Raw genomic sequence first — 27,591 nt, 5'->3', positions numbered from 1 at the left:
ATATATATCTATAACCAATACATGTTTCAAAGTTTCACAAAAGCTTTTGGACCAAAATGGAAATGAATCTTTGTCTTTGTATTTTTAATTTAACATAATAATTAAGTACTCCTTAACACTGATCAAAACTTGTTACTAGAAAAAAGAGTCTGGTAAGTGACAGGGAATACAGTTCACACAGTATGAGATCAAACACCAGTAATGAAACAATTTAAAGCAACAATGGAAATATACTGAATCATTTCCTGAAATGGGCATTTTTTCTATGTCTTTACACTCTGTGGGGACATAGAAGTCATTCAATATTTATGTTTTTCTTTTTTGTCCTGTCTGATACTCAAAATTATGTGTATATAATATTTCAATTAATAATATAACATTTTATTAATATTACTAATAAAGAACATGGCTGTGAACACATCTGGGCTTTACACATAATTTTCCAATAACTGACATAAAATCTTTTCACAGTCTGTAACAAACTGTAACCATTTATGTTGGTTTTTATTTTGAAGCTTTTGGATAACACAGTCAGTCTGATATAATCTTAATCATTGGATTGGACATTTATACTAAAAACAATCTTTTAACACTGAAATTATATTATTTTTTGAATATTGGAGGGGTATTTTTCATGTTTACAGCTGTTTAAAATCAGCCTTTAATTTGACATTTGAAAAAAGAAGGCAGTGACAGTAAGGTTATTAGAAATGCAAATTAAAATAAAATAAAATATCATTTTAAAATTGAAGTAAAATCAGTAATATCTGTTACTGTTTTTAATATCTGTATGAATGACTCACTTTTTCAGCACCTGGGTAATGTGTTCAAGGCTGATTTCTGTTAGCTTCCTTACAATTTTATTTAGTTATCTTACCTTGTTTAAGATTTAAATTTTGTTATCTTTTGTCAAAGATTAATTGAGACACAGCTCTAGTGTAAGTGTTTAGTGTTTTTTTAGATGTGGGAAGAGACAACAGTATAAAAATGGCCATGTGAAAAACCCCTTTGTAAGTATTGCTGTGTTGAGTGGGAAGAAAAGCCCTCCAGACAGAACATCTTACATCTCTCAAAGAGATGTCAAAATAGAGATCTCTAGGGAACCCCCTCGTTGATTCATTCTTTAACACTATAACATCCCAAGGCTGAGTCACCAATACTTTCATAACACAGCCTGGTAAAGCATCAATCATCAGATCCTCAAATGAGATTCAGACAGTTAAATACATCAATCTGTGGGAATTATACTAGTCATTTTATCCTGGAGTTATATCTTAATTTACACGTCATGACCATACAGCTTTAATGGACATTTTATTTCTTTTAGTTGCAATTTGATTTATAATATAATGTAATCTGTGCATATTTGCATATGTACATGTATGCAGCTAAAATGTTAAATTTTTTCATCATACTGCGATGAATGGTGAACAATGGTGTTTCAGTCTACATACACCTATTCAGGTGAATTCCAGATAAATGGCTAGACAGTGCTTCAATTTTCAGTGCTTCTATACACTTATAAAAGATATACATATTTTTGAGATGTAAACATGGCCAACAGAAGAGTACTCACTGAAGTAGGCAATGTGTGAAAAATGTTTGATTCTTGTAACCATCGGCATTACAAACAAGTGTGAAACATTTAAGAACATGGGTGCAAACAGATTCAAGTTTGTTTGTTTAGCCAACCAATTCCACTGGTGTCATATTACAGCTTTTCAAGGGAGTTCAGACCCCTTCCATCTGTCCTCCTGCAAAGTTTTCTGGAGAGTGTAGGATCTGACCCACAAGGAGGAATTACCCTGGAAGTACCCCCTGGAATTTTGACTGCTTTTAAGAATTTAAGTGTTAATGGTTTTGTGTTGTGTGATTTAAATTCCTCAGTGGGGCACTGCTGCTGCATCTTTGGGCAAGGTACTTAACCCACAATTATCTCAGTTAATATCCAGCTGTAAATTGGATCCATATCCAATATGTAAATTGAAGAGTGCTTGTTATGCATCTAAACATAAATGTATGTATATTACCTGATTCCGTTCATTTCATTCCAAAATTGATCATTGTTTGTGTGAAGAATGCATGTGTCTGACACCATGTATTGGCTAAAGAGCCTTACCTGCCTGATTAGAAAAGTACTAAGTACAGGTGTGCACCTGGAAAGCTAAAAAAAAATTTAAAAGGTTAAAATTAGTAGCAGTACAAACAGAACATGGTGAAAATTTGTTGTGTCCATGTGTAGATGAGGCTATCTTTTTGAAAATGTGTAACCCAGAAGGCTGTTGAGGCACAGTTAAAATATGACATCACCTTTCAGTTTGTTGCCACATTTGAGCTTTTCATTTACATACTATGCACATTTTGGTGCATCAAAATTCAACACACTTCGCTCAATTGTTTAAATCCCTACTCTTGTGCATATAATCATCAAGGTTTAATGTATAGATACTAAGCAGAATCTGATTTCTATCCAAAACAAACAGCCAAACAACTGGGCTGTAAAAGTGTCACAGATGTATGTCGAAACATTGATACCTACAGAGACAGTATATTTTTATGATAACCACACATCTGAGGTTTACTGGTATTTGCCTGAGTCCATGGGTTCTTAAGTTGAAGAGTTATAGTTATCAAGTGCAGGCAAAATTAAGGCTGGTCTCTGCTCAGTTTTTCATAGAGTTATGCACTTAATATGGCTAAACCACTAGCTTTCTCTAACTGTTAAGATGCGCAGTATTGTACATGCTGGAATGTATGTCAATAATGGCAATAATTGTTCTATCAAACAGGTATTGCGAGAATGGCAAGGTTGCAAGCTGACAGGAAATGGCAGACTTTTCTGTGTGTCTGCCTGTGATCGTTATGATCACTGGTCATGAAGGAGGCAAGGAGTGGCTGCATGGAATATTAATTTAAAATATTCCAAACAAACAAAAAGATGAAATAGGCCCTTGGCCAAGGACGTCTGAGGCCATGACTCCCCACACCCTGTCATCACTACTAGAGGGAATAGCTGTCATAGACATGTCACAGCATGACTCATACTCACAATGAGTATTTTCTCACAAACACAAAACAGTGTTAGGGGTCTTATTTTTTTTAAAGTAAGTATCTGTGTGGACATGTCAAGAGAAATGATTACGCTTTCTACAGAGGAAAAACACTGCCTTTTGAGTCAATTACAATAGCCTTAAGACCAAACAAAGATATGCAGTCTACCTATGGCCTATGTATATATTGTAACTAACTTTAAAATTCACAATACTTAAGGTACTTCATGTACCTTAATGTACATACCTTAATGTATATAAGGTAGTCTGCTAATTATAGCAAATGCTTTCCATCTGTTTACAATGTAAAGTAGAAAAGGCTTTTCTGTCAAATTTGTTTGTGTTTGTGTTTGTGGCTGTGGAGTACATGAAACCTTTCCTCCTTATACATTTGTGTCAGTTGTCTTAATTCTTGTAATTCTAGTCCACTAATTATAGTTCTAATTACTGTGACTTTTTTCATCGCATGTTAAACAAAAATAACTGTTTGCTTTCACAACCCAGCAACCCCAACAGCCGACCTATAATCTGTAAACCAGCATTTCTCAAACCTCTCCTGGAGGACCCCTTGTCCTGCATGTTTTAGATCTCTCCCTGCTCCAACACAGTTGATTCAAATGATCAGTTTGTTATTAAGCAGCTTCAGGAGTTCACAACTAGTTGCTCATTTGAATCAGCTGTGTTGGAGCAGGGAGAGATCTAAAACATGCAGGACAAGTGGCTCTCCAGGAGAGGTATGGGAAACACTGCTGTAGACAAACCCCACAACAGAAAAATATTTTTTAAACAGACTGAACAATTCTTCATGTATGCTAGCTTTGAACATATAACTGTTAACTAACAAAAGAAAACACTGTTTTATAAATGTTTAGTGTCATACAATCAAATCTAGGATTAAGAAAGGCAGACTTACAATCCAAACAATTCAAGTGCATTTTCAGGTCCTGTATTTAATCTTAGTGTTTATTAAATGTACATTAAAGCTAATCTTCATATTTCTGACAGCTTCCATCATTTATTAACATTGATAGATACAGGAAGTAGACAAAATAATGGAAACACTAAAAAAATACATGAATCTGTATGTAACTAATAAGGAGTGGGACCATCCTTGGCCTTCATGCCTGGTGTTCATGAAACCACTCCATATCTGTAACAAACACTGTAACCCATTTAGTAGTTTGTATGGGGGTGTTTTGGAGTTTTGGAGTATGAGAAATTCTTGCAGAAAGAATGTTTGTGCCAGTAGGTGCACCTGGTTGCCTAAAATGGCTTTGTATTCCTTTGCCATAATTCTACCATGCGGAGTAATAATTGGATCCAATGACACCCACGAGATGGCTGCACATACCATAACAGGTCCAACCACCATGTTTAACAGCTAGCAACAGGCAACAGACAACAGGGGTTGAAGACTTTCTTTGAATTTCTCCAAACATAAACCCAACTAATTATAGGGGAAAAGAGTAAAAGACAACTCAGCTGACCATACTGCATGTTTTCACTGCTCAGACGTCCAGGTATTGTGCTCATTACACTCAGTTATGTCTTGTTGTGCATTGGCCTTGGTTACAAGTGGTTTCTGAATGGCAGGCCAACCAAAAATGTCAGCCTTTTGACGCTGACATATCATATCGTTTTGGTTATGACTGGGTCATGGAAGTATAGATTCAGTTCAGTGGTAACTTTTGAGGTCCTTGATTTATTGTTTTTAACAACTGATCATGTTAAGTGTTCATCTATCCCTCCTGGTTGGCTTGCGACCACTGCTCCTCTTTCCAGATGTAGTTTTTCCTTATTTGCCATATGCCATCATGATTTTTGACAGTGTTCCCCTTAACACATTGAATGATTTTGCTTTTTATGTGACTAAGACACCAAGTCATCCACCAACTGGCCTCTTTCAAAATCTGTTGCATCTCTCATTTTGCTTTAAAAACTCATATATAAAACACATATTAAAGTTTTGATTCTAAAACATATTTTACACCAGAAACATATTGGTAATACGAAATACATGTGAAATACATGTGTAGACAATTTGAAATACATGTGTAGACACCTTTTTAACTGTGATTCAGTTACTTAAAAATATGAGCCCTTTTTCATTTGTTGTTTCCATTATTTTATCTACCCTCTGTAGTTAGCCACTGCCATTGTAGATGCGATAGGATGTGATATGTGTATAGCTATAAAATAAGAACAATATTGTTTCCTTTGTATTCAGATAGACAGTTAGATAGACAGTTAGATAGATAGACAGAGATGAGATATGCTAGTTAACCAACTTATATTTTTCCAGATAAAGAGAAAAAAATTCATAATCTAACAATATTTAGCCAGGAAGCTATATAAGCAGTCAAATCACACATGTAAAATACAAATATTTCAGTTTGAAATGTGTTTACTTCTAAGTTTCCTGGTTTTGTAGCTTTTTCAACACACTAGCTAACTAATGCTGGTGTGACAAAGCCTCATCTTTTTAGTTTCACCACAACTAGGATGTAATTGACTGTTTTATTATCATTATACTGTGCTATTTTTAGGCCAAAACACTTTGATGAAACAAGAAATACAACAAAATTAAAATGCTGAAGTTTAATAAACAAAAATGAAAACAATAATGCTAATCTGAATGTTTTTTACAATTAATGTATAAAGTGAAACATAATGTTTTAATTTAATATAATTTAAATACACTTAATGCTTTAAAAGTATATTGTTATAGAAAAAGAACCATTTTCAAGCCTTAACATTACAAACATTTACAAGTAACAAGTACATTATTAGCAATGCAAAACATTCTGCTTATAAATTAAATTGATATGCCATCTGTAAATTAAATTGATGAAAAAAAACATGAACATTTACAGACATACATTCTCAGGCCGATAAAATCCAAGTTTAAAACCAAATATCAGTCAAACAGCAAATGAAAAATCTAACAAGGCAGGAAGTAGCTGTGTGTCAATGTACGGTAAAGTCTCTTGGTGCTGTAGCTGAATTCAAACATGTTTGATCCACTCAAGAGATATGAAAACCCTGAAAAAAAAGAAATAAGAGCCAATGATGACAGTTTTCAAGAACTATTTCTGAAGGTAGACATGGAATCAAATAACTGTTGCTGTTGAAAAAATGACATGACCAGATTCAGCTAACGAGCTTCAATAGTCTAGAAACAACACAACAGGGAAAAAGAGAAACTTTGAGGCATATGAGACTGATTCCCCTTATTCAATCTGTCTTTCTCTCTTACCTCTGACTTGAAAGGCAGCAGTGACTTTCCCCCTCATGCCTGGAAAACCCTCTTCCACTCGTTTGGGGAATCCTTCATCCATCCTCTTTCTGGCCTCATCATAACTATGGGAAAGGATAGAAAGGTAAGTGACAGGGAACATTTCCATTAAAATTGAATATAATATGATGTACTGAAGTATTACTGATTTGTAATAAAGCATTATGGCATGAGAACCTGTAGTATATCATGAATAGGTGCACAGCTAGGGGGTATTGTTACGCATTCACAGAACAAATGAAGCTAGTTAGGCCTACTGAGCTAAGCGTTCTGGAAGTCTGTCTCTGTTTCTACAACAGAGAGTGCACATATTTTGTTTTTGGAGAGACAAACAAAGTTATTACACTATTGCCTGCTTTCGAGTGATGCTTGCCAATCAGGCCCAGCACTATCGGGGTGCTTAAGGGTGCATTGCAGAACCTCAGTGCACCCCCAGTTGTCTCTTTATATTGCAAGGTCTAGATAGTATTTGTTACTTTTTTTTTTTTACTTTTTGTGCTCCAGCATCCTGTATATTTTTTCCTGGAGCCGGACCTGTTCCCAGTAACTTTGTAGCAAGCTCTTTGCCTTGTGGTCACTTATTGGCATTATTTCCCTGACTTGAGTTCACTAGATATTATCAATTATATAGATATGAATATCATGAATACTGGCATGGATAGGGGCATTAGGAACTATGAGAATGATGTTTCATGTAATCTATGAAATTTGTTGATTTCGGTCTTTCTGGCTAGCTAAGTCGCTAGCTTTAAATTCATCCAACACTGATTACGATTAATATAAGTGACAGGCACTCTATGTGCAATGATATTAAAATGATTCACAAAGCTGTCCATTTATCTGTCATATAGCAGGGAATACAGTCATGGCTGGGACACACATTGACTGATAAGAATAACGGGTTGGAACTAATTGTTTTTTAATTGAACATATCTTGCAGGGGCTGCAACATTTGATGCAACGCTTTTGAATTATGAAGACAGCTGAACTAAATACCATTTAATTGAAAGTACAAACCTGTAGTAGTAATCATCGACAAATAACAAAGTTTTGCGGGATTCTTCATCGTACAGGGCAGCACTGATTTTCTGCACTGTGCTTGGCAGACCCATCTTGCTGATGCTTTTAGGATAGCCCCTCACAGGTTCATAGCCAGAGAGGGCCCACACCTTCTGATCTGTAAATGGAAAAACATCAAGCATTCAAAGTATGAATAAACTTAATCTTAAAAAGAGCAAAGTTGTCAAAAAATTGTGGTTAAGGGCAAAATTGAGATCACAAACAACATGAGTGTCTGACCTTTGAAGAGGTACAGCATGTCTGTTTCTTGGCTCTCATAGGCGGCATCAAGTTTGTTGGGAATGTCGGGCCAGATGCTTTTAATTAGCACTTGCTGGGGCTTGCGGGCCTGAGAAGTAACCCTCCAGAGGAACCTGAGAAGGAGGATACAGCCACTCACTGTATCACTGAAGACTGAAACCCTGCGCTGCTGTTTTGTTTTCTCTAAGATGGTATGTAAGTACCATGCGTTTGGTGTAACACCAGACCGAGCTTTCATTCAAAAGCTACTGCAGTATTAAAAGTTTTCTCCTTGCTAGTACATTGTTCCTGCTATTGAGACTGAAGTTGAAATGGCCTTTATTAGGTCAATACTCAATGCTTGTATGTCTCTAATTGTAATTGGTGTGTGTGTGTGTGTGTGTGTGTGTGTTTCTCCATACCTATCCTTGAAGAACATCATCTCTCCACGTAGATTTGTGGCAGCATCCAGGACCAGGTTTGGATCACAAGCATCGGGGGTCGTGGGATGTATACGGTCGTCAGATTTTGAGCCTGGTGATCAGAAACATAAGGCGGGTTAGATATTGGACAGCATGCTACACACAGGAGAAAGTACTTCCACTGACGCACAGTGAATGCCCTGCCAGAACTGATTATGGAGCTTTTACTAACCATAGAGAGACTGTATTCCTTTCACATCATCCATGGGCAGGATGAAGCTTTTTGGGTCACTGTAGCTGTATGTAGGGAACATCAGGGCACCAGGGTCATCAGAGTGGGACAGCCCCAAGGCATGGCCAAACTCGTGGGCAGCTATAAGGAACAGGTTGTACCCTACAGAGGAAATTGACAGCCAAATGTAACGTTTATATTTTTTGCAGTGACACTTTTGAGATCCACTCTTTATTTTGCACTTCCCCTTTAAACCAGCTGTGAGCGTGAAATTTAAGTTGCAGGATGACTCACCGTTTGAACCGGAGGTGAAGGTCTCATCTTCATCAAAATGTGTATCACCTCCAATGCCAACGGAAGGGTCAAAAGCATGAGCTAATATGCCATTTGGTCCATCAAAAGGATAATAATCTCCATGTTCTGCAAAGAGAAAACATTTTAATTAATCGAATGAGTATTTATAGCCTACCAATATCCTATAGCCTTCGTGTATATTATAGTACCAGTCAAAAGTTTGGACACACCTGATTAAGATAATGGGGAACATTCATTCAAAGACATTTTGACCTAAAGACTTATGCTTTAAATGCTTGAAATTAGTTTCTTAAATAAGTATAAACAGTGAAATTAAATTTGAATGAATTTCTTTCCAAAAAACATTTTGATTAAAAAATATTTTTTGTCTACTTTGAATCTAAAATGTGATAGTTTTCATTTGTTTAACACCTTTTTGGTTACTGCATAACTCCATTTGTTTTATTTCATAGTATTGATGTCTTTACTATTGTTTTAAAATGTAGAAAATAGTAAAAATAAAGAATGAAAGGTGTTTGATTGCTACATGTTATTCATTGTAAGCCATAGATTAGAGCTCTTTCATTCATCTGTCTGGTAACTAATTCTCAGAACCTATTTGACGCTTTATAAAGAATACTAAGAATCATATTTTAAAAAATTTTCAAAAATTTTCAGATGCAGCCTACAAGATGAACTTCACAGAGGTCTCTGTACCTCACATAGCTGAAAGGCATGCAAAGTTTTTACAAGTTTTGAGCAAGAGTGCATGTTTATTTTGTTCTTAAGGATCTTCAAACATTCTCAAAAATCAGTATGGCTGGAAATCATATGTTTAGAAGGCTGGTTGGTAGTTTTTAAACAGAAATGTATACACTCTTTACCTCTGGCACCGAAGGAGATCATGATGTCGGCTATGCCAGAGTACATGCGGGTGAAGCGCAGTGGAGTGACTTGTGCCCAGACCTGCAGGGCTTTCTCTATGGCACTGTCCACCTCAGACACCGACATGTCAGGAGTGTAGTTCTCAATTCTGGAAGACACACACACTTAAGTCAAAATTGTGGCCCAACTGAACAATTTTATTTCATTTTCTTATCACCTCTGCCACAACAGTGACCTCACACACAGGCAAGAGCATTACTCCTTGTTACCTGTAGGTCAGCTTGTTCGTTGGCCACTTGGTAGGAGAAGTGGAATATTTGAGGACGTCGGGGACCCCACAGCGGGGCCTCTGCATCACCCCCAGAGTTTCCGCGTCCAGAATCCCGGTTACCTTGAGGCCGAAGAACTTCTGCATCTCTTTCAGCTTCATGCTCACCTGGCCGAAACTGCTGCGGACGGTAGGCTCATTCTGGTCGGTCAGCGGGTAGAACCTCCTCAAGTAAATCTATAGAAATGACACATTAGGTACAGTAATTTAAAATAGCAGAAATGTTACAATAACTATTCTGCTCAAAAAAGGGTAAACTTGACAGGAATAGCATCAAGAATATTAAATCTCACCTCTGCCATTTCTTCATCTTGCTCTCTGCCATTAGGTGGCAATATCGGGACACAGTGTGCCGCTACGGCCAGGCAGACTAAAATGCATGGGTTGAAGGTCTTCATGTTCTCTTCAACACTGTGTTGCAGTTTGAATTTTGTTCACCCAAACTGACTCTTATATATGCTCAGAAAAGGATATTGAGCAATTATGTATTGAGTAAACCCTATGATCTAATTTCAGGAACGAAATCAAATTTTGACAATACATTTGACTAGTATATATTCTAATGTAACTTATTAAAAACTCCTCAATGGAAGAATGATATTTAGCATACATATTTTTACTTTCATTTGCAAGCAGAAAATATCTGTAATATTCTTCTTTGTATTTTTCTCCATATCAATGGACACTTTTTTGTTCCAAAATTTCAACAGACAATTAACATCAGGAAGGAAATGAGGACAGATCTGTCATTAGCAGTACATTTTGACTGAGGCAATACTGTTTGTTAATAGAAGCAACCAAGGAAATGTATCCAATTATGATAAAAAAAAAAATAAGTGTGTCTGGTTCTTGTAATTTTCCGATATATTTTTGCTGTTATTTTATGGTTGTTTGCTTCTTTAATAATCAATGAGGCAATGGTATGTTGTTCTGGAAAAACTCCTATTACTATTGTAGACTTCTGAAACTATCAAAAACACAGAAACGTATAGGTTAACGTAATTATATACAATGTCCGATATCAATTTGTAAATGAAGGCTAAAACAACAATTAATAGCTAATGCAAAGATTTATTTATGTAGCTCTTCAATCCTTTCTCCTGAAGATTAATCTTTGTTCACATATAAAGATATGCAATGTCAATACATTTTTTTCATGCTTTCTTTTTTATGAACAGCTGTATGGTCTTTGTGGCCAATGTGAAGAATTCCATATATCCTGATACAATAACGTTTTAATGTTTAATGCAACAAGCCAAGCCTGACTCGAATCAACATGTTATAACACAGCCTGATATTACTTGTATAGCTCTACCAGTGTCTGACAGTATATACAAATTCCCATGTTATTTACCAGCCTTAAACAATCTTATATTGTAATTGTATTGTATTATAATCATACTAATCATTAGATTAGTCTTTTTTCAGGAGGAACTGTATTTAATATGCACAGGTGATCTGTCCTGTTCCCATTATGTACTTGTTTCATGTAATCTCATCTGAGTGCCAGCTCTCTTCCTCAGAACAATTAGTTGCAAGTCTGTCTGCTGATAACTGGAATAAACCAGAATTAACATGGCCAACACAATGAAGGATGGGTGGCCTATAAACCACAAGGATTCTATGTGCACATATGTTGTCCCATTAACCACAGCCCTGTCCAAATAAGGCTCGATTCTCAGACTCTGAGCAACAAATACAAGTAAATAAAGTTTTTTGCTATTGTTTTGTACTGTTTTCAATAATTCAGGAACTGTGGTCAAGTGGAAGAGCAGGTGGGGTGTGAGAAACTTCAGTTAACAAGAAAAGTAAACAAATTAACAGGAACAAAAATATATGTCCACATTCCCTTTAATCATTACTGCCAATTTCTTGGTTACCTGGGTCAAAACAGTCTTTTAATTTCATGGGAAAATGCAGCTTATTTGACAAACTCCCATGATGTAACTTTCACATGGTTGTTATAAAAGATTTTGCATATACAGTCAGAGCATATTTAGAGGATACCGAGATATACACTACCAGTCCCATTCTGTGTCAAGTAAAACAAATGATGAATAAATATTCGATGAGGATAATTAACCATAATAAAATGTATTTATCTGTTTTTTTATATATATATAATGTGCAAATTTCTTTTTATCATAAAATCCAGTAAACTGTATGCCCTTTAAATATGAACGGATTATGATGTTCTATCATTCTGTGCCATTTTATTGTTACTGTGCCAACAGAGCATGTCATGATTTCGCTTCATATGTCACCTTAAAACAGACTATGATTTAATATTTCTAAAAAAAATAATATAATTCAGCAGTAATCTGATTGCTGTGGAAGGAGGCAGATGAAAAAGAGGTGCTGGACTTGGCATCTCTCATAGAAACCAAGACAGAAGTTCTTTGGCAGCATGATAGCTGGACGTGTACGCTGATATCAGTGGATAACTTCGATGCCACAACACTATTTCTTGATGTTACAACTATTATATTATACTATTACCAGATACTGCCTGCTACAAGTCATACTATTTACACAAATGGATGTGGCACCTTTCACATTTGGATTCCATTCCAACACAAAGTTAATGTGAGATGACTGACTGAAGGACTATTTTCAATTAGGAAATCACACTACTTAGACATATATTTGAAGGTGGGTGACATATGAACATTTATGAATACTTAATCCACAGTAAACTTGTATACACTATAGCACTATATCTGTGCATGTTCTGCCCACTCACTGATAATATTTCTACATTTTAACTGCTGCATATGCTTGTTTATATACTGTAGGTACTGCACTTAGAACCTAGAAGCATGAACATTATATAGCTGAATAAATACATTATTAAATCAACAAATGGAATGCTACATTATCCTTACAAATTTCATGCAGCCTCACATGAGCATAAAATGCAATAGCTATACAAAATGCAATAAACATACTTGTGGGTGGTGTAAAGCACAATTTCACCTGTGTATGTGATAGTGGGAAAACATAAGATGCAACCCAAAAAAGCACAAATGGAATGGAAACACCATCCAAAGCTGCCTTCTTCACCACGCTGGGCCTTTCTGAGAGTGTAACTGCCTGGTAATGTGCAACATTCAAAGCTGGAAAAGCACCAAGTTTGAGTATGAGCTTTTTTTAAGGGAAAAAAAAATCTGCTCTTACACAGAAGACAGCCAGACAAATAATCAGGGGCAAGATGAGCAAACCAGATGAGGCTTACTCCCTATCAATTAATCAGACTGATATGTGTCCATAACCTTGTCTGGGTTCATTTTTTGTCTTTAGGTCTTACATTGTATGGTACCAGTGTTTGTGTGTGTTAGTACATCCTCCAATCAAGCAGTGTTTCAGCATGTTCCCAAATTACCAAATGTGTAGATATATACAGAACTTAAGTAGCTATCCCAAAATCAGTTGGCAGCTTCCCACACAACCGCAGGATTTTATTAATTGCTTTCACTTGGAACTTACTGTATATCACAGCCATCAGGATCAGTGGGGTTTTTGGAAAAGGCAAAAACTGCCTGGTTTACACACTGCTTAAAACATTTTGTGTTTCATGACATGATCTTTTGTCAGAAAAAGAATATACTACTTTCTTCATGCATTTTGATAAATGAGCCCCAACATGAGAAGAGAAATCTTAACGTAACCCAGCAATCAAATTGAAAGATGAAAACTTTAGTTATCAGATGAAAACAAAACCAAAATATTAGCCCTTTAACAAAGGAGATTAGGACTGTTACAAAAAGCAACCTGACACAATGAAGCTCCACTGAGATTCAAAATTACACAACCCTCATACATATGCATCTTTCTTCATGGAAAGTTCTCAGGAAAATGTTGAGGTGTTAATGTATGCTGAACCAATCAATCCAAAAGGGATGTTTTTTATTATTTATGTAACCATTCAATGCAATGCATGTGTTTTTATTGACACTTTAACATATGCATTTGAATTCATAAAGTATGTTTCAAATGCTTTGCAAATGTCTTCAAAAATTGCATGCATAGATAAATATACTCTATATCTGCATTTCAACATTTCATATGCACAAGTGATAATTATACAATTTGACATTCTATCACAGTATGTTGCATATGTACAATATGCAAACAATAACATGCACATGTTTTCTGGGCCCATGGGAATCATGAGATGTTTCATCACCTTTCCTATTTAAGAAAAATAAAAACAACCCCCATGGTGGATTTGCATCCGCTTTCAACACGGCCAGCCAGTCAGATTACATAACATATTGCATCAGTATTTACAAGAGAAGTACCCAGGAAATTGCTCTATGTGCTTCCGATGTGATGGTATCAAAAGGAAACCTGTTTGATGAAATGGATGCTGGATCTGGTTCTAGGCCAGCTCAGGCAGGTTTCCATGATGCATTCCAGGGTGGAGGCAGTATCTCCATTAGAACATACATGTATTCATCTTCATCTGTCATTTTCTAGTCAATAGTTGATCAAACATCTGGAATATGAATTGGACTGAAAACACCACACCACACCATCACCATCTGACCATCAATCTGACCATTAACAACTGAGAATCTTGGAGACCAGATTTAATATTGTACATATGTACAGCATGCATGTAGATATTCAAGTCTGCTATATATGTTACATATAAAAAATCAAATCAATGTAAGGCTCAGATTGCAAATAACAAACAGTTGTATCAAGGATGAGTGCCTGCCAAATCCCACCTGTGAAAAACTACAGATTGGAGACTGGGAGGTTTAACTGGCCACAATTAACAAAAAGACAACAATAAAAATATGATGATATTACAATCTAAATCCTCTATCCAGTCACAGCTTAAACTGGCCTGTTCTAGTGAAAACTGCATGTATGGTATGCATGTGATGTAGACAGTAAATGCAGGCGGACACTGTGCATACTACATAGCACACATGGTCACACTAAGTGATGAACATTTTACTTGAGAGAAAAATTATACCATTTGTCCTTTAGCACTGTAACCATTTATTTGCATACATTGTCTGGACGACATGTTTGTGGATGGGGTCGTATTTATACTGTAGATGCCCAGAAAAGAAGTAGACAAACCCTGTAGGGACCAACAGAGGATGATTAGGTGACAAAGACCTGCTAAAAATGTCTTGCAATTTCTTGGAAGTTGTCTCATCTTGAATATCATCTTACACAAGTGTTGTTCTCATTTATATTTTTATTATTATACGTTTATCATACATCCTTAAGAATAATCTGTAACTGACACTCATAGGTCATCTTGAATTACAAACTGTATTTGTCATGTAATCAGTTTGTGTAATATGTATTTATTTCTTCCTCATACCTCAGCTGTAAAATTGTCCAATAGATTCCAGGTTCTTACCTTCATGAAATACGGCTGCATCCAGAGGTGTTTTAACACCTGCCCATTCATGGGCTGTGGGTTTAGGATAGCCCGCTGCCATCTGTTTCTGTTCTTCATCATATCTGAAACAGACCCTTTCATTATTCCTCTCTGCATCCAGGGGCTGCCAAAAATTCTCAGAGCAATTTTTTTTTTTTTTTTTTATGGCTGGTTGATGCATTCTTTGCCATTGTTTGAATTGCCTTAATTGCATAATTTTTTACTTTGGTATAAACTTCTGTTAAATACTCAACTGACAGTTAAAAATAGACTGTTATAGACTGTATAAATAAAATAGACTGTTAAATAGCTGTTAAATGCATTTTCAAATGCTTCACATTACAAGTAAAGTTGTTAAATCAACGATCTAGGACCAAAGGTTATATATTTATGGTTTGCACAATATATTTGATTTAATAGAGCTGTTGTTGGATGTATGTGTGACACATAGACCCATACACTGGGTCGCCTCTTCAATAACAATGAAATATTGAAGAGTGCACATTATTTCATTATTGTATACACCATACAAATACTATTATATATATATATATATATATATATATATATATATATATATATATAGTATTTGTATGCTGTATATATGAAATGCTGTATGCTGTATATACTTTGTATGTAACGTAAATACAGTATATTAAAATAACATAAACAGAAGCAGCTGATACCTCCAGCACTCATTTCCAGTGAAGAATACTGTCCGCCGTTCTGCCTGGAGGTGAAGCACCGCATCTATTGCTTTTACTCTCTGAGGGAACCCAAACTCAGAGATGTCCTTTGGGAAGCCATGTAAGGCTTCTAGCTGCTGCACTGCCCAGTACTGTGACCCTGTAACGCAAACAGGGTGCATCCCCGGTGCTCATGAGACACATGTGAAGAGTTTATTTTCTTCTGAAAGAACAAATTGTATATTCAGGTACACTGTGGCAACAAACACATATGGCATCCCTCAGATATGCATTGCATTTGTATAGATGCAAGTGCAAGGCCGGGACAGAAGGGACAGTTCATTATAGTTCTGACTTTATTATTAATAAGTTTTAGATACCTTTGAAAAATAATATAGTGTTCTCTGAAGTCTCATATGCAGCATTGATATGCGAGGGAACAGCCTTCCAAAGACTGGTTATCAGTGTGATGCCTATCTGATGAAAGTTTGGGTGACTACGCCACATAAATCTGAAAAAGACAAACATAATCAGGTTCCCATTTGGAAATGTAACGTCTTCTTTGGCTTTGCAATGTAATTATTGTGGTTTCACTGTTACCTGTCTTTAAAGAAGATTAATTCCTGCTGCAGTGTCATAACAGCGTCAAAAGACAGTTCCGGATCACACTTCTCAGGTGTTTTTGGAGGAGGGCGCAGACGAGATAAGGTGTTAAAATCTGGGTTGATGCCTGATGGGGGGCCCAAACATGAAAATAAGCATTCAAGAGCATGACAAATTCAGAGTTGGAGATGTGCAGGCAACATGGAGGCCCCAGGAGAATTGTTTGAGAATGTTTTGCATGTCACAGTAGGCCTGCTTTTACAATTCTTTTACAACTGCTTTAACAAAGTTATATCTGGAGCAGACATCAACATTTACATTGCATCTCGTATATTAAGAGTTTTTACAGACAGGTTGACAGAGGCAATTCACGTTAGCTAACTGCCTTGCTTGACAAGGGCTTAACACCTATAACTCAGTTCAGCTCCCTAGCCATTATGCCACTCACCATGCGCAAAGATATTTGTTCATGATATTTCACCGAAATCTCTGACTCACCATACATCTCTTGAACATCTCGCACGTCATTGTAGGACAGCTCAAACTCATTCAACCTGACAAAGTTGTAGGCAGGGTACATGGCAGAGCCTGGATCTCTTGAATGTTGAAGACCCAGAGCATGTCCAAACTCATGTACAGCCACAGCAAACAAGTTGATTCCTTGAAGAGGGAACACAGTCGAGCACTTACAACTTAGTCTATCTTTGTTACACATCACTTAGGGTGAAGATATGGGAATTCATGTTCTAGAAATAAGATCTTCTTTGATAGATTAATATGGAAGTACTCCTCTCCTTAGTATCTTACCAGTGGAATTCACAGTCCATGACTCCTCGCTGTCAAAATGGACATCACCCCCAATGCCAGTTCCCGGCTGGAAGGCATGGGCTAGGATCCCCCCCTTGCCGTCAAAGGTGAATTCATCCTCATGGTCTGTAACATACGCTTGAGATTACTTGAGGATAATCTATGCACCCAGTGCTCTAATAAGTGTATTCCTAGGAAAGCTGTTTAGCATGCACTGTGAATTTGACAGAAGGGCTCCACCACTCAATAGAATAGGGTCTAAATGCTACTTTGACTGACCAGTAATTATGATGTACTAATTGTACAATTGTGAAATTTCAAAATCATTATTCCAGAAAATTGTATGTTTGTGCATCTGGACAATAGCATTTGTCAGTCTACAGTTATGTTTCTTCTTTTTCCCTGCCTAAAGTATACGTATCATGTTTAATTATTTTTATTTCATGACTCTAGTTAGCACTATGGTCATCAAAAAGGTACATACTTTTAATAGACTGCCTCTGGGCTAATTTTAGAGTGGATGTAACAACAGTTCTCTAAATTCACTATAGAACCCCCCAAAAAGGAGCATGCCTCATCCAATTAATGAAGGATTATTGGTTTAGTATTGAACTGCTGTACACTAAAGACTTTAGAAATTTAGTTCAACATTAAGCATTGTTTGGGGAATAGCCAAACAGCAGACCTTGTGCAAACCTCATGCCACAGATACTTGATAACACTCTAACCTATAGAGCTTGAAACAGACATGCTGTTTTCTCATAGAGAGCTTGGAAACATTTGCAATAATAAACAAATTTTTATTTCAGTGATCACCTCGGATTCTGAAGGAAATCATAATGTCTGCTTTACTTCTTGACCTCCGCGGGAATCGGAGGCGTGTGACATCACTCCACACTTTCCACGCCCTCCTGATGGCGTCTTTCACCTGCGAGGGCCTCATTGTTGGGCTGTAGTTGGTGATCCTGTGCATGTGGACACGCTGGGGTGAATTTTTATGGATCCTCAAGCATTGACCCTCCTCTCGCACTGTAAAGCCCTCACCTGTAAGACAGGTTCTTGTTCTTCCACTTGACCGTTTCCCCAAATGTCTCCACATCGGAGAGGCCGCAGCGGGGCCTCTTCATGGCAGCCAGTGTGCAGGGGGTTAGCTCACCGCTCTCCTCGAGTCCGAAAAACTGCTGCATCTCCTTCAGCTTGTCTCGGAATGTGTCCATTTCAGTTGACCTCCTCTGCCGCCCAGGGGTGTGCTTGAATCCATAGAACTTCTCTAAATACTCCTAGACAGATTATTATCAATCAGTATTTGAGCGGGATTGGGTCAAATGTCAAATGTCTGTTGTTTCTAGTCTAAATTGTCTTGTATAATAATGTGGCTGTGTTGACCATATTTTGGACAAACAGTATTCATGTTGTATGACCAAGGAGGTTTATGAAAGTAGAGTGTATGTAACCCTAACACCTTATCATCCATATTTGTTTCATCCCTGCGTAGCAATTGTGGGGGGGGTGTGGATGGAGTCTGCAAGGAGCGCATATACCTCAAGCAGCCCCACACTAACAACCTATGGGGTTTTCACACCATTTATAATGTGACTGATTACAAATAAGGGAGGACCACCACCAACTTGAGGAAGACTGACTGTGATGCAGAAGTCTGAGAGGGAATCAGGGTACTCAATAAACTGAACTGGGGCAATGTACATTTTTTGTATGTTTTTTGTACACTGGGAGCATTAAGATGCTGTAGGTGCTAACATTGTACTTTCTCCTTTTGTAACCCTCAAAGATATGAATATTCAAATTGTATGGCTAACATTGCCCTCAGTCATACCACAAATCTATTGGGGCAGATACAGTAGCCACATATTTTATGAGATACTTTACCAACATTCTATCAACATACAGAAAAAATAAATGCAAACATCAGTAGAATATGCGACAAGCAAAAAGGCTGTATCAATGCGGTCTTTTAAAGTTGCCCACAAGGCATTAAACACTCTACATAAAAACATATGGTCTACATTGCACATGTGCTAACAGAAATCCATGTTAACAGTAAATTCCAGGAATGCTTGAAATCCTTTAAAAACAGGTATTTGCTGAGAGATCCTGTAATTTAAGACATCTCAGACATTTCACAATACAGGATGCTCAGGATATATCCATCATTTCCCTTAACGGAGGAGACACTTTTCCTCACAAGCAAACACAGACCCCATTCCAAATGATGAGACACTGAAGAAGTGGCACACTTCTTGTGTGTTTAAGCAGTGCTAGTGTTTGAAATTAATTCAGCTTCAATCAATCAGTGTGACTAGATTCTGGCAGAACTACTATGACAACTAGCTATGACAACTCTTTCACCAGTCCCACTGTTTTTCCAATGCAGTGGTCTGCATTAAGGATCTAAACATTTTATCTGTAGCAATGTGGCTTGGGTGGCTACAATGTCCACCACATCCCAGCTTAGAAAGGTCTAAACAGATCCGTCGATGCCTATTGCATGACTCATGCACTTGCTGCAGAAGTAAATATATTATTATCTCAAGAGTGGCAGCAATGTGCCCTATCATAAATACCTTTGCAAACTCCAAGTTGTCATCCTTGGGTCTGGAGGGTCCCAGTGGTAAGGCCAGCAACAGACATGGCAGCAGCAGGATTGCCAAGCTCCACCGGAGTGTCAGCATGTTCCCCAGGTGAACAGGTAGACCTGACTGCCGCCCAGAGCATCCCAAACGCTTAAATGCAGAGTGAGGGGACCACCTGGAACAGAGCCCTAATTACATGCCCGCCTCATGTCATAACAGGCATTATGCCGTAGTTCCACATGTGGTTTCGTATTTGCATACTGATGTAATCATAAAAAACAAAACAACATGGTGGTTAACCAAATTTAAAAAGATATGACATATCTGGAGTTTATCACCATCTGCAATAGCTTGTGGTTATCGAAACATGTAATCTCCATCTGATTTGCATATATTCAGAGACATGACAGTGAAAGCAAGGTCAAGAATGATTAGACTGGTCATGGCCTAGAAAATGAAACATTTGCTGGCCTTACTGGATCTATGATCTCTCTTCTGGGCAGAAGTCCTACATTTGTATATCATGAGCACGATAAGTATTCTTATGGATCATATAAAGACCGTCAAGTTATTGCTACTCTTCTATTCCAAATCAATGTGGTCTGTTTCCAGTTAGCTTCCTCACTATAAAAGTAGTTCAAAAGTAACTGTGGAAAGCAGGTACCAATCAAGCATGTCAGCACCCTTGATCACCATATACTGTTAAAGTGTTGTGAAGCAAGTTAAACGGCTGGGAAGTAAGCCACCACTAATTTAAGGGATTTGAAACAAGATGTTTTGAAACATATTTCTCAGTACTGAAGCACCTGCAGAAACACGTTGGACCAAGAGGCAGGTATGAGTGATCAGACTCTTTATTTATTATAACAGTTGCTCATCTTTGTAGTGCAATTCACCTCTCTGCTCTGCAGTATAAGCTACATATAGGTATTCCTTGAAAGTAAAGTGTTTTGATACAAAGAAAATAACAGGCCCAAGTCTTCCTCCAGGGAGAAATAAAAAAGAACATTACAACAAAAAGAAAATCAAGACTGTTTGAGGGGAATTCCTAGACTCCCAGAGCATAATTGTTCCAAGATCTGAAGGTGGTTTGGAATTTCCTGTTCAGAGGGAACCATTTGGAATAGTGACTGTCTGGTGAAAGGACACTGACAGGTTCAAACCCATGTAAATAGTGTGTCAATATGCTGCACCAGCTGGTTTGGAATTTCCAGTTTATGGCTGACTGTGCAGAATGGTACTAACAGTCTAGGGCCTTGTGACGCAGAGATGATGAATTCATATCCTGGGTGAGGCTGAGGATATACTGCTAACCAATTAATTAGTTAATTTAAAGTGTTTTTGTTTTCAATGACATATCATATTCATATATTTCATTAATTTCAGTAACTCTTAACTTCATGACATTGTGTAAATATTGAAAAAAAGTAACAGTTACTTAAGTATTAAATATTGTTTGGACTGAATCTAGGAATGGAACTTCAATAAAGATTAACCCACAGTATATGAACACAACTTGACATCATACCTTTTAGGTTATTTATTTATTTATTTATTTATAGCACAATAATTATAATAGTATTATTGTAATTATAATCATGTTCTTTCACTCTGTATTTCACATACAGCAGCCTAACAGTATCAATCATACATAAAAAAGATAAGGCAATAAAAATTTGGGCCTTTAATTAATATGACCACAATGCTCTTAGACTGTGCCTCTAATTGTGAGTAAAGACTGTAATTGCATGCAATATTGCAATAATTTTGATACTTTGTGATCTGATTAAGCATTAGGACAGGATGCTGCAAGGCAAGTTATATTTTAAATCTTGCTCTTTTGAGGCTGACGATTCCAATGTCATAAAAACCTAATGAATGTAACTGTATGACAGACGGCATGTAATTACTGTGAATCACACCCTAATCACAGAGATATCAAACTTGTAGTTAATGGATCCAACATAGGGATGGGAGTGGTTTCTTAAGACAGACTTGTTCAGCAAGGGAGATGTGTTTGTACCTGTAGTTCCTTCAATCCATTTGTTCTGTATTACATTTAATTTCGTATATGTGGACTTAAAAATGTGGATTGTGATGCTTCAAAGTTAATGCCTCCACTAGCTGTTTCTATATTTATTTTTTTCCTCTTCGGCCATTGCTCAGATTACACATTAACTTTTACGACACTATCCTTACAGAGTGCTTTCTTCTTTATAGACTCCCATCCCGATACAATACTAAGAGGATTTGGATTTTCCAGTATGAAAGCTTGCGAAGTGTACTCTATGATTCATTCAGATGCTGTATCTGGTATCTCAGGTATCTTTTTGTCACGTCATTGTATACTATATATGTTTGCTTTATGCCATCATGTGGGGTGGTTACAAAAAATAGATACTAGTGCGATTGCTGAAATGTTTTGCATTCCTTTTCTTTTTCCAAAGAACGCTTAATCACATTTTAGACAGCTAGAAGCATCTACTTCATGCATTTCTGTTGAAAAAGCCTTCATTGTGGTAACTCCTCTATAAGAGATACCAAATACAAACCTTTCATTTGACATGCTAGTACTTGTCTTCCTTGTCTATTTAAATTTTCACAGATTGTACCTACGTTCACCTAGAAACAGTCTATTTAGAGCTTATGGAAATGGAGACAGTTCCAGCTCAGTGTTCCAATTCCACTTTAAGTGCTGTTGACATTTTTTACTTAGGCAGTTTGTTATGACCTGCTAAGCAAGTCAACACATTACTTTAGAAATCTTTATAAGCTGCCTGAACATTTGCCAGGGGGAAACTTGAGGCTGCTGTAATTAACTTTAATGTTTTGCTTGAAAGAGAAGGCAGCACGCTTTTGGAGTTAATCATGATAACCCCTACCATAAAAATGGAGGAGGAATGCATAACTGTAAGTAAGGATCTGCTTTGCAATAACTGTTTCTTTTTTATTGCTGTTATTTAATTGTATGTTAAATTATGAGCTGCTGTTCACATCTATGGACAAGGTTATATGTATCATACTATGTTTTAGTATAGTGAGTTACAGTAAAATAAATCATTATAAAAAATGTTTTTTTATGCTTTTACCCTCTTTGGGAATCACCAATTGTACATTAGGATTGTCTCACCGCGACAAACGCTGAATCAACGCAGAACCACTGTGATACACTCACACAAAGCCAGCAGCAAAATTTCACACTGAGTCACAAAGCACACTACAATGGAGCAGCCACTCATTGGAGGATAGATGCTATTCCACTGACGTCATCCATGCAACTCACAGGAGGCTGAAAAATCACAGGGTGCATGACAGCCGTGAGACAAGGAAACCCCGACTGCCCCTGTTCCCTGCAGAACAGAGCCAAAATTTTTCTTCCGTTGTACCAGTTACTCATAGCAAATGACATGGCTGGTTTCAAACCTGGATCATAAGCACACCGGGTGGCTGTGTAGCATAGTGATTAAGGAGCAGGACTTGTAACCGAAAGGTTGCTGGTTCAATTCCCCACTGGGGTACTGCTGCTGTATGCTTCGGCAAGGTACTTAACCCACAGTTGTCTCAGTAAATAACCAGCTGTATAAATAGATAAAATTGTTGAAAGAAAAACAAAGCTGTAACTGATATCAGTTGCTCTAGGTAAGAGTGTCTGCTAAATACCAGCAATGTAAAAGGACTCTGCCTGCTTTCAAACCGAATTTGTCATGGACCTCTCTTTTGGTTTTGCACCAGTAAGTGGATATGTCACAGTGTGTCAACCAGAAAATATAAGACAAAAATACAGCTTCTTTATCTGGGATGAAAGAACTCACTGTCTTGTTTGGTATTTCACTGGGACAATTAAGCTGGGGGTGAGGGAACTAGGGCCCTCACACCTGCTATGGGAGTCAGGAAGTTGGTCCTAAATCTGTCAGCTCTTACAAACACTTAATGAGAACATATCCTAATGAAGTTTTTGTGTTAAAACGTGCTTAGTTAGAACATCCAAAACCACGTTGCGAGTCACCCCTGCTCAACCCCCCTGACCCACCCAACATGCACACACATACACACACACACACACACAAAAAAGCTCTACCCAAAGCATGCAGAAGCCAAACATGATTTGCTTGTGTTTATATCCACTTAATCATTTGTAAAATCAAGAGTCAAGTCAAACAACAGTGTTGCATAAGTACTACACTGCTAACTTAATGGCTAATTTAAGGACTGAATAAAAATACCCTGCATTCACTGCTCTGAGTGCCTTTCAGTCCAGCATTTAAAAACACAGGGCATGTGTTTGTGTGTGTGTGCGTGTGTGTGGAAAGAGGGACAAGCAGTTGATGACGACACTTCTGCTGCTCAGCAGCAGACAGGCACACCTCAAAACTGTGTGACGAAATGCTGCACACTGTCAGTAATCGCCTACCACAATAAGGCGGCAGACTCGCCGTGAGGTGACTCATACGTTGCGCACAAATAAGCACGATCTGTTGAGTCATAACATATGTATGTACAGAAAAATATATACACTTTTCCCAGCTACTTCATCAAAATGAATGGGAATATGGAATATTTCTTTTTTACTCAATGCCAACTAATTTAAATACTGTAGCTTCTCTAGCTTCCCTTCTCAGCCTGATTATGCTTAACAAGTCAGATGCTGGTGTTTTGTTGATTTTGACCAGTAAATCCTATAAACGCATTTTACCCTAATTATCTTAAAACTGGCAACACTTAAGGGCACCTACTGTAGTTTGAGAACTTCTTGTCAAAAATCTATTCAGCTGATTGTCAGAATGATGTATTATAGCGCCCTCTGGTGTTGCTTCTAAAGTGTATAAACCTATGTCTGCCACTCCAATACTATTGGTAATGGTAGGCAGTCTCATTTACAACATTAAAATAGTAATATTTCACATAGATGAATATGTAGGAATACCATCTTGTCTTATTCACAAATGAATGCAATTTATGTCTACCTATGTAAATTTCTTGGCTGGTATATGCATGAATCTGGACCATGTCCAAGTTGCTTTAAGCCTATGGGCGTCTTTAATACTTAACATCACGATGCACTGACCTTAGCTGTGAGTGAATTCAAGGCAGTATTGCATTTTTTTAATCTAACATGAACAGATAATACTGAGTAAGAATTTAAAAAAACAAAAAGATGAAAGAAACTGACAACTCAAAGAAGGCACTCAAAACACAATGTATAAGTTCACGTCATCATTTTTAAATTAAAATGACACTGTTGCAAGAATCCCCTTAAATACACTGTTCATTAACATGTTGACACAATATACATAATTAAAGAATGACAAAAAAGATTTAAAAAAAATACACAGGACGTATTACAAAATTGTGGCTTTACAAAAACAAAATTTTTGATTAGTTTCAGCAGGATAACTTGGCATTCCTCCAGTCTACCAGCCCAAATTCCCCACTATACTCCACTTCAAAATGTTTAATAGCTGTCAAGTATGAATAATGGGTAGCTATGCACGTAGGCACAGGTTTACACTTTTGAAGAGTTATTGGATGTCTATTGTCACAATGGTATTAAAGCGAGATCCCTTCAGAGCACTTTCATTGTTGATGTTTTAGCCAAAATATGATGCAGAATATACACTGTTTACATCTGCTGAAGAACACGAAGGCAACATGGATTATTCTTGCAGGTTAAAACTAAGGCACACTTTGTAACACTAGTTTAATACCTTCGCAAACCAAAGCAGCAGCAGAATTTATCGTCCTCCACGTCCAGTTTCACCGTAATGCCGACATGTCTGTCTTTTGGAAAGTTTCGGACAGCTGAGGCTGTTACTCGAGATGTGCTTCTCACATTGGCACGCAGGTAGACCACTCACAGGAAACAAATGCAACTTCATTACTCCAAGAAATCGGTGTAGAACTCACCTCCCATCTGAGGTAAAATCTCAGTCATGGGTCTTTACTGCATTTAGTTTGTTATGAGTGATACTACAGACTATTTGCGGGTCAACAGCTGAGCCACATTAGCCTCAACAGAATATTTTACTGGTAATTCAAGTGTTCCAGAGAATGTATGTCATCTCAATATATACTGCATGTATTAGAAGACACATGATGTCCTTATTATTCTATGCATATCTTGTATTACATGTTTTAAAATGTTCCACAAATGTGCAAAGGAGTGCATCTGTGGGATTGACTGATCTAATTTATCTCATTAACAAATGTAAACAGCTGGGTTTCTTTAATCCCATTCTGTGAGGCAAATTCAATCTGACACTTCAATCTCACACACACAAAGATGTAACTCAGCCAACAGGGTCTTGGATAGTGAAGAAATAGTGTAAGCACTGAAAAGTAAAAATACAGTGTCTGAATTGTTTGAATTGACAGGCTTGAACTGAACACAGGAAATGACATACCATCAAAAGAAAAACAAAACAAATGGTGATAGTTTATGCTATAACTGAACATGGGACAATACAATGAACAGAATACAAGGGAAATGAATGTCAGTCACATATATGATGAGTCACAGTCAGTGATATGGATACCAAGTAACAGTATGAGCACAGCATGGGCATATATTCTTCAGTGTAGTGTTACAGAACATTATTCAACAGAGTCCCATTATAACTTCATTATAGATTTCAGCAGCAAGCCAACTGAGTGTGGACACAGAACTCAGTCTACCAGTACAACAACATAAAGATACTTAATTGTCATGTTATTATGTTTTTAAATAATATGCATATAATTCAAAACAAAGAGAAAAAAATCAAATTTTTACAGGTAGTGTCAAAAAAGAACGAGGAATTCATTCAAATCCATACACTGATCAACATACTATAAATTTTATATTACCTGAAAAACAGGTTTTCAATCACTACACAATATTAGCAGTTAATCAAAAAAAAAATCATTTTCAGCCATAATGTACAAAAACACATTTTGAATCAGAAAAAAAGGGGTTTTTTTATTTCTACAATTATTATGTGTAAATGATTACTGGTAATACATGACATCCTCTCTTTGATTAAAAATCAGTAACACCGATTAATGGCAATAACAGTGCTAGTAAACTAATTAAAAGCATTAGAATTAAACTGAATTTCAGAGATCTGTCTTTAATGTGGGAATGTCCCTACTAATGAACTTGATATCTGTATAATTGAGTTGCATAATTTCAGTCTTACAGTGTGCATCTGGAATGCAGGAGCTGTGAAAAACAAGACCTTCAGAACTTCACAAGCAAATGACGCTTCTCCTGCGTTGGTGATGCTCACCTACATTCAAGTTTTGCACTTGACATATTGTGCAAATGACATCAAAGTTTAATTCCGTGACACATTCATTGCAAAGACAAATAAATAAAATGGCACAAGGCAACAGCATCACATTCCTGTCATATTAATAAGTCTGTTTGTGACCAGCACAAATAGAACCATTGCTTCCCTCTGAAAATAACATTTGTATAGGTAGTCTAGACTATTTGAGTCTAAAAATCAAAATGATAAATTCAGAAAAGCATCCAGAAAAGCACAGCCTCTGCTGATAAACAAACATCATGATTTTTATCATGATTTATTAGAAACAGGTTACTGCCTATATGTTTGTTTTCTTCCCATGTTCAGGACAAAAGCTAACTTCCATATGTCAAGCACTGTTCAAATGTTCATGTTCTTGTTCCATGTGAATGTGTGCATGTGTGTG

At 37.0% G+C, this 27,591-nt stretch overlaps 2 protein-coding genes across 2 annotated transcripts; both read right to left on the bottom strand.

Moving 5' to 3' along the window:
- Positions 1 to 5,991: 5,991 nt before the first annotated feature.
- Positions 5,992 to 10,211, bottom strand: LOC118774256 (collagenase 3-like). Its single transcript, XM_036523462.1, has 10 exons — positions 10,099 to 10,211; positions 9,747 to 9,982; positions 9,477 to 9,625; positions 8,593 to 8,718; positions 8,299 to 8,460; positions 8,067 to 8,178; positions 7,645 to 7,778; positions 7,363 to 7,522; positions 6,307 to 6,410; positions 5,992 to 6,092 (listed from the first exon to the last, which is right to left on the bottom strand). Exons 1-10 carry the CDS (start codon positions 10,201 to 10,203, stop codon positions 5,992 to 5,994), a joined length of 1,389 nt encoding a protein of 462 aa, XP_036379355.1. The 5' UTR covers positions 10,204 to 10,211.
- A 4,591-nt stretch (positions 10,212 to 14,802) lies between these two features.
- LOC118774114 (matrix metalloproteinase-18) lies at positions 14,803 to 19,947 on the bottom strand. Its single transcript, XM_036523270.1, has 10 exons — positions 19,891 to 19,947; positions 18,353 to 18,588; positions 18,125 to 18,273; positions 17,309 to 17,434; positions 16,978 to 17,161; positions 16,499 to 16,594; positions 16,279 to 16,409; positions 15,899 to 16,058; positions 15,192 to 15,295; positions 14,803 to 14,903 (listed from the first exon to the last, which is right to left on the bottom strand). The coding sequence occupies exons 2-10, from the start codon at positions 18,523 to 18,525 to the stop codon at positions 14,803 to 14,805; spliced, it is 1,224 nt and encodes a 407-aa protein (XP_036379163.1). The 5' UTR covers positions 18,526 to 18,588; positions 19,891 to 19,947.
- Between the last annotated feature and the right edge of the window lie 7,644 nt (positions 19,948 to 27,591).

This window comes from Megalops cyprinoides, chromosome 3 (genome assembly GCF_013368585.1).
Source record: "Megalops cyprinoides isolate fMegCyp1 chromosome 3, fMegCyp1.pri, whole genome shotgun sequence".
NCBI lineage: Eukaryota > Metazoa > Chordata > Actinopteri > Elopiformes > Megalopidae > Megalops > Megalops cyprinoides.
Note: the sequence above shows the minus strand (reverse complement) of the source record. Positions and strands in the feature narration are given on the sequence as shown.

Excerpts from the sequence above, each read along its gene's own strand:
- LOC118774256 (XM_036523462.1), bottom strand. The coding sequence starts at position 10,203 with ATGAAGACCTTCAACCCATGCATTTTAGTCTGCCTGGCCGTAGCGGCA. Across the intron at positions 7,779-8,066 it reads ATGATGTTCTTCAAGGATAG|GTTCCTCTGGAGGGTTACTT; the intron begins GTATGGAGAAAC and ends CCTCCTTCTCAG. Across the intron at positions 7,523-7,644 it reads CATGCTGTACCTCTTCAAAG|ATCAGAAGGTGTGGGCCCTC; the intron begins GTCAGACACTCA and ends TTCCATTTACAG.
- LOC118774114 (XM_036523270.1), bottom strand. The coding sequence starts at position 18,525 with ATGGACACATTCCGAGACAAGCTGAAGGAGATGCAGCAGTTTTTCGGA. Across the intron at positions 18,274-18,352 it reads AACAAGAACCTGTCTTACAG|GATCACCAACTACAGCCCAA; the intron begins GTGAGGGCTTTA and ends CCACATGCACAG. Across the intron at positions 16,059-16,278 it reads CACTATATTATTTTTCAAAG|GGTCACAGTACTGGGCAGTG; the intron begins GTATCTAAAACT and ends TTTGCGTTACAG.